The 7,849-nt window shown below is 38.2% G+C and overlaps 1 protein-coding gene across 1 annotated transcript in view; it reads left to right on the forward strand.

The window, feature by feature from the left end:
• Window positions 1–7,554, forward strand: part of TNKS2 (tankyrase 2) — a 61,206-nt gene extending 53,652 nt beyond the window's left edge. Inside the window, exons 25-28 of the mRNA XM_042782363.1 lie at window positions 240–345; window positions 2,426–2,612; window positions 5,360–5,516; window positions 7,492–7,554. Of these exons, the coding sequence (XP_042638297.1) occupies window positions 240–345; window positions 2,426–2,612; window positions 5,360–5,516; window positions 7,492–7,554 (513 nt within the window). The remainder of the gene's footprint in view (window positions 1–239; window positions 346–2,425; window positions 2,613–5,359; window positions 5,517–7,491) is intronic.
• Window positions 7,555–7,849: the final 295 nt, after the last annotated feature.

Genomic DNA, 7,849 nt, shown 5'->3' on the forward strand with positions numbered 1-7,849 from the left:
AAAAAAAAAAAAAAAAAAACCTCAGCTGCCAACTCATAGCAATCCCCTTTGGGTTTCTGAGGCATTAAATCTTTACAGAAGTAGAATGCCCAGTCTTCTTTCCATGGAGTGGCTGATAGGTTTGAACCACCAACCTTCTGGTTACCAGTCAAATGTCTTGGCTATTATATCACCAGAGGTTCGAGTGAACAAGTAAGTAAGTATTTAAAGATTAGACTTTTCTGGTTTATATTTTATAGATTCAAAAGGTTTGCAACAAGAAACTGTGGGAAAGATACACTCACAGAAGAAAAGAGGTTTCTGAAGAAAACCATAACCATGCAAATGAAAGAATGCTATTTCATGGTAAGATTCCCCTCTCTCAGTATCCTCCTCCATATTAGCATAGCTTTTTGTCAATTATGAAATAATAAATACTTGCCTATTCCTGATATCATTTAAAAAATAAAGTTAATAATTTACATTCATATTCACATCTTCAACTTCTTTTGGATTTTTATTGTATAATGGATGATTTTAAGTATGATTCACATTATGAAAATGAGTGTTGACTCATTTTCATGTTCCTTTTTTCTTTATGTAGTAGATTTTGCTTATTATGATCTGGCCAAGAAATGCTGTGTTTTACTCTTCCCTAGTCAACTGAATTGAAGTAAGACCTCAAAAGTCATCTAGGGGGAGCTTATGCATCCTGTTCTGATTTTGATTTGAAGCGTCAAAACCACAGTTAACTTCGATGTTAAAAGTGCCATTGTCATTGAACCTGTGGATGTTTCTGATAACTTTTGTTGAATGAAGAAGACTATTTTTGAAATTTTCTGGTTTTTTGTTTCACAAGCTGGCAGGTTTTGATTGGTCTTTCAAGATAATGACAAATATGAATATAGTTATTAACGTAGTATCTTAATATTTTGTTTATCAAGTTTTCAAGCACATTACCCATAGTAATTCTAGTCAGTTCCTTCAGATGGCCATGATTGTAGAACATTTTTGGAGACCTGTAAAGTTCAATGAAGGAGCCCTGGTGGTGCAATGGTTAAGCACTTGGCTGATAACCCAAAAGGTTGGGCATTTCAAACCACCACCCACTCCACAGGAGAAAAGACGTGTGGATCTGCTACCATAAAGATTTCAGCCTAGGAAACCCTATGGCATAGTTCTGTACTGTACTGTGGAGTCACTGTGAATCAGAATTAACATGATGGCACTCACATACAAAATTCTACAAAACACAGCATTTAAATTTCACAATTCCCTGGAAGGATGGTTATGGCAGTATAAACACATGCTGGTATCTGAGTGGGACCTCTGGTGGTGTAGTGCCTAAGGCCTTTGACTGCTAACCAGAAGGCTGGCGGTTCAAACCCACCAACCACTCCTCAAAGGAAGGTTGGGTAATCTACTTCCGTAGAGATACCACCTCGGAAATCCAGGGAGGGATCACTATGAATTGAATCAACTCCATGGGAGTGAGTTACTGAGTTGATTGAGTATCTAAGTTGTCGTTGTTATGTGCCGTCGAGTCAGACCCGACTCACAGCGACCCCTCCTTGGGTTTCTGAGGCAGTATCACTATGGAAGTAGATCCCATCTTCCTTCCGAGGAGTGGCTGGTGGGTTTGAACCAGTATTTCTCATTCCAGAACCCATCATGATAATCTCTTGGCAGAGAGCATAGTAGGCATGTAATATGTACTTACTATGCATTGATTTTGTGGTTATAATGAATGACTTTTCTGTTTTATAATATAAATTGTTTTGGTTTTTTCCAAATTAAAGAAGTGATTCTATCCATCAGTTGTTCTGTAAAGTGCAGTTCAGTGTATTTTTTGTCCCTTTTTGAACAATTAGCAGTGTTGTTATTTTGGCCCCCACCGTAACCCCACTCCCTGGCCTGGTTCCCAAGCTCAATACCTCCTCTTTGGCTAAGTTCCTCTTCTTGGCGCACATGCAGGGAAGGAGGGGAAAGAAGTTGATATGTAAGGAATGAGGGAAAGCACACATTTACAGATGGAATCTGGTATAGCAAGCAGGGAAAGGAAGAGAAGTAGCAGGAGGAGAATAAGACCATGAGGAGGCTCCATGGGCATCATTGTAAGGCTGAATTGCATTCAGCCTTGCTATATGAAGTGAATTATAATACTCTTGGTTCTGGATTTGTATAGATTAAGGGTCTGGAATTGGATAATTCTAGCTTGTTATTTCAAGTCATCTATTTTTTCCAGTTGAATCTCAACCCCATTAGAAACACTAATTGATGCAGTATTCTTTATTCTAAAGTCATGAACTGGCTGGCAGTTGTTACCCTTGTTTTTTGTTTTCACTTTGTATGGTGTTGGTATGTATGTTTAAGAATTTAACTCCTGAAAGGCTTTAATTATTAAAATAAATTTTAAATTGTTGTTACCCATCCATATGTATTTTAGGATCTCCCTTTGTGAATGCAATCATTCATAAAGGCTTCGATGAAAGACATGCCTACATAGGTGGAATGTTTGGAGCTGGGATTTATTTTGCTGAAAACTCTTCCAAAAGCAATCAGTATGTGTATGGGATTGGAGGAGGTACTGGCTGTCCAGTTCACAAAGACAGATCTTGTTACGTTTGCCACAGGTAAGAAATCATTTGTTCTAACATACTTTGGTAAAAAAATCAGATAAGAACGGTTAGATATTTGAGAAGTGGTCTAAGCTGGACAATGTTGGGAACCCAGGCTAGGTGTATTTTAGGTTGCTTTTGGCACGCTCTCACTGGTTATCATAATAGCTAGTGTTTATTAAGTGATGGCTATGACCCAAGGACAGTTCTAAGTATTTAATCTATCTCACTCCTTCAATCATTAGAACACCTGGTATTTTAAAGAATACTGAATAGAAAATACACTGATCATAAAAGATTTTTTTGTAGCACTTAAATATTGTAGGTCTCAAAAAAATCTAGTATTCAAATGCTCACATGCATTACTTGCCATCCCTGCAGACCCCACAGTGATGAGCCTAACCATTTTATGGCAGTAACTGAGGGAGTGTCTCTTCCACTGTGATAAGCTCCTAGCTTCAGTTTGTGATATTGTTACTCTGAGATCGTAACTAAAATACATCGATCCCTTTAGAAAGTACATAATTATCAATTACTTGGCACTATTCTTTTTTTCCACTCTTAGTTCCTTGTCTAACTCAGTTGTTAAAACTATTCAAATAACATTAGCAAACATAAGAATCACATAAAGGGCTTGTTGAAATACAGATTGCAAAAACACTACTTCCTGTGTTTCTCATTTAGTAGGTTTGAGATGGGGCCCAAGAACTTGAATTTTTCCTTGAAGTTTTCCTTGGAATTGCTGATGATACTGGTCACTAAAGCCCTAGAGCAGTAGTTCTCAGTCTTGGCTGTACATTGGAATCAGTTGGGGAGTTAGGAAAAAAAAAAAAAAAAACACTGATGCCTGAGTTCACAGAGATTTTCATTTATTTGGTCTAGGATCTCAGAAATCTGGGCATTAGACTTTTTAAATGCTTTCCTGCTGATTTCTAGTCTGCCACGATTAAGAACTGCAGGCCTGGAGAGAAGCAGAGCCGTCTGGTTTTGCTCTTCTTGTTGGTTTTCTTCCTCTAAATTTAGACTTGAGTGTGTTCCACAGTAGTGCTCCTGGACCTGCCCTCTCACTGCTATTAGTTTACATCACCAGTTGGACTGGTGAGAAATCTTGTAATTTCTTGAGATTCTGTAAATTAAACACTGCTGTTTTTACTTACCATATGTCTCCTGAAGGGTAAATAATTCTGATAATGAGCAATAAGCAATGTTCAGATGCCTCCTTTAAACTGTCTTTGAGCCAGAATGTTTGGTTCTTTGGAGATAATTTTAACCTAAAACTATTTTATAATCTAGATTATCAAGGGACTGATTGTGAATATAATAGAAAATCTACTAGAAATGCCAAAGTGATTTCCAAAGGATTAAAAAAAAAAAAAGCATATAGCCTCTCTAATTTGGAGAACAGAACCATCAACTGGTCCACCAAAATTTGCTGTTCTTGTCTTGAAAATAAGAATAAAAAGAGATTGAGAAATAATGAAGTACAGGTAGCCCCAGTTTACAATGGGATTCTATCCCGACGACCCCATTTTAAGTGGGTTCTGGCGTAAGTTGAATACTTTTGTTTTTAGTTCTCACTATTACAGGCTTTCATTATCAGTATCTTTATAAATCCAATCTCTGAACATCTGCAAGTGAACATCTGAGAATGGTAATACCAGCCAATTATGTGCTGCAACATTGTATGTAGTAGTATTACTAACAGTAACATGTGGGGGAAAACCAACTCACCAGGTGATCTTAAGTGCAGTTCATTGTAACTCAAATAAGTTGTAAGTCAGGGACTACCTATAATTATATAATGTTTAATTAGAGCTAAGGACAGCTAGTCATAGGCCCACAGGGAGTAATCGATTGAGATTGATGGTAAAAGAAGATCTGTTTAAGGAAGTAATATGTCAGCTGAAACCTGAAAAATAATTGGTAGTCAGCCTGTTTAAGAGTGGTGGGATAGCTAACATTCCCAATGGTAGAGGAAATTGTATATATGGAGGCCATGAGATGAGAAGTTTGACCAAAATTAATAGGCCTAGAGCATAATGAACACAAAATGAGATTAGAAAAATGGGGTATTGTAAGAAATTTTAATTTTATTCTTAGTATAGTAGTATGCAAGGAGCTCTGATGGCATAGTGGATAAGTAATTTGCCTGCTAACTAGAAGGTCAGCGGTTCAAACCTACCAGCCATTCCAGAGAAGGAAGATGGGGTGATTGACGTCCATAAAGATTTACAGCCTCAGAAACCCAGTGGAGGTCACTGTGAGTCGGAATCAACTCAATGGCAGTGAGTTATAGCAGTTTGCAGCCTCTGAAGGAGAAAAGTGACATGACCTGATGTTTTCTTTTAAAAATGACTGGTTGCTTGGATTGAATGGGAGGTAGAGTAGAAACAGGAAGACTAGGTAGGAGACGATTGTTACAGGTTCAGATGAAAATTGTTGGAGCCACCTCGTGGAAGTCCCTTTAACCCCTAACTCTCACCCAGTTAGTACGTAATGATTTGGGATTTGATGGGATATAGACAAGATAAGTTTCAATAACTGTTTTCAGGTTTTATAGTTAAAATAAGGATTAATTAAACTGATAGATTCTTTTGTTAATAAGAATAGAAGAAATTCTTACCTAATTACTTTCAGGATGAAATGATGAAAGCAATCCTAAGTGTTCATGCATAAAAAACACATTTAAAAGCTTATGCAGTATACGCATATAGAAATTGTCATACCCAGCTCTACCGTCAAGGTGTTCTTTCATGTTACAGACAGCTGCTGTTCTGCCGAGTAACCTTGGGAAAATCTTTCCTGCAGTTCAGCGCAATGAAAATGGCACATTCTCCTCCAGGTCATCACTCAGTCACTGGTCGGCCCAGTGTAAATGGCCTAGCATTAGCTGAATATGTTATTTACAGAGGAGAACAGGTAATTTTGCTTTTTTGTTAATTTTCAAGAAATGCTTCACAGCCATTCTTTAATCTATTACCTTTATTGTTTTAAGAACCATATTCCTTTTTTGTTTGTTTTTTTTTTTTTGGAAATAATGTTAGTCTTACAGAAGAGTTACAAAGTAAGTAAAGAGAATTCTCTTATAATCTTCACCCACATTTCCCAAATGTTAACCTTTTATTCTCTTCCTCTGTGTGTGTGTGTGTGTGTGTGTGTATTGTGTACATATTATTTTTTTCTGAGCTATTTGAGAAAAGATTGCAGCCATGTCCCCGAGGGCATTCTGTTAAATTATCAAAATCAGAGGAATACCTTTGATTGACTGTTTTATTTAATGTACAGACCTTACTTAAGTTTTGCCAGTTGTACTAGATCTTTTTTAACTTCTATAAAATATAATTGATCAGAATTCTGTATTTAATAGTTAATAAATAATGTATAATTATCTCTTGCTCTCCAGTTATTAAAAACAGGTACATACTTAGTACTCATCCTAGATTTGCTGATTCCAAATCTAAGGGATTAGAGTCAAAGTAAGGATGTTTAGAAAAAATGCTGCCCCTCAGTGACTTTGATCCACAATATTAATTTAGAACTTCTTCCCTAAAGATAGGCACTCTAGTGGCATAGTGCCTAAGTCATTTGACTGCTAACCAGAAGGTTGGCGGCTTAAACCCACCAGTTACTCTGCAGAAGGAAGACTAGGCAGTCTACTTCATAAAAATTTACCACTTTGGAAACTCAGAGAGGGTCGCTATGAGTCAGACTCGACTCAATGGCAGTGAGTTTGGTTTTCCCTAAAGATAAGGAACTCTAGTGGCTCTGTGATTAAAACATTGGGCTGCTAACCAGAAGGTTGATGGTTTAAAACCATCAGCCACTCTGCAGGAGGAAGATGAGGCAGTCTGTTTCCATAAAGATTTACAGCCTTGGTGACAAGGGTTGTCATCTCTTCTTGGTCACAGCCAGCTACCCAGAGGGACTGAGTAGTTAAACCTGTGGGCTCGGGACCATAGTCGCAAGGGACATCAAGCTTAATTGGCATAACATACTACACAAAACATTGTTCCACCTCCTACTTTGGAGAGTAGCTACTGGGATCTTAAAAGCTAGCAAGCAACCATCTAGATGCAACAATGGGTCTCTCCTCATACAGAGCAAAGAAGAATGAAGAAAACCAAAGATTCATGGAAACAGTTAGTCCTAGCAACTGGTACACCATGCGATCCTCAGCCTATGCAACTATGAGACCAGAAGAACTAGATGGTGCCTGGCCACCACTGTCAACCACTCTGAGGGGGATCTATGTAAGAGACCCTGGATAGAGAGGGAGAACAATGTGGAACAAAACTCAGAATCGCTTGCGGAAAAAAGGGGGGGGGACCAGGTTTGCTGGTCCAATAGAGCCTGGTGGAACCACTGAGACTATGGTCCCTAGCTGCCATTTGGGTCTGGAATTGAACCCACACCTGTGGCTTCCAGCCAAACAAAAGACAAGCATTTGAGTTGAATACTTACCTGAGGTAGATACACCCCTTGGAGAGAACAGTCATGGGAGAAAGAAGGGCTGTTATGCACAGGGAGACAGCTCAGGGGGCAGGAGTGCATGGAGGGAAGGATACAGGGAAGAGGTAACTATGGGAGGAGGTATGGGGGAGCTGTTGCATTGTGGGAAATTGTAGTCAATGTCATGAAACAAAGTATATGTAAACTGCTCTATGGAAAGTGAATTTGCTTTGTAAATTTCCACCCAAATCACAATTTAAAAAAAGATTTACATACAGCCTTGGAAATCCTCTGGGGCAGTTCTACTCTGTCCTATAGGGTGGCTGTGAGTTGGAACCAAGTTGATTGTACGGGGTTTCTCTAAAGATTAGGAATCCTCATGGAAGGTTGTCTTGTCTTTCGAAAAATCTGTTTACCAGTATTTGCATTGTTCTTTCTCTTTCAGGCTTATCCTGAATATTTAATTACGTACCAGATTATGAGGCCTGAAGGTATGGTTGATGGATAAATACTTGTTTTAGGAAACTAACTCCACTGAACCTAAAATCATCTAAGTAGCTGGTGGTTTTCTACTGGTTTTACTCCTTTGCTGAAAAAAAAATCATCTTGTCCACAGACCTGCAGCAGAAGGATTAAAAAATGTGAAAGAAGTTTAACATTCTGACTTGATAAAGCTTTAATAATGTACAGTGTTTTCTAAATAGTTCCTGATTTTCAGCACTTTAACAGATGCCATTCCAGGTTAAACTGGGTTTGTCTGTCCTGAATGATAACGTTAACTTGAACCTTTTATACGTTATGCA

Source organism: Orycteropus afer, unplaced genomic scaffold (assembly GCF_000298275.1).
Source record: "Orycteropus afer afer isolate SDZICR_OR568_19922 unplaced genomic scaffold, OryAfe1.0 scaffold00293, whole genome shotgun sequence".
Lineage (NCBI taxonomy): Eukaryota > Metazoa > Chordata > Mammalia > Tubulidentata > Orycteropodidae > Orycteropus > Orycteropus afer.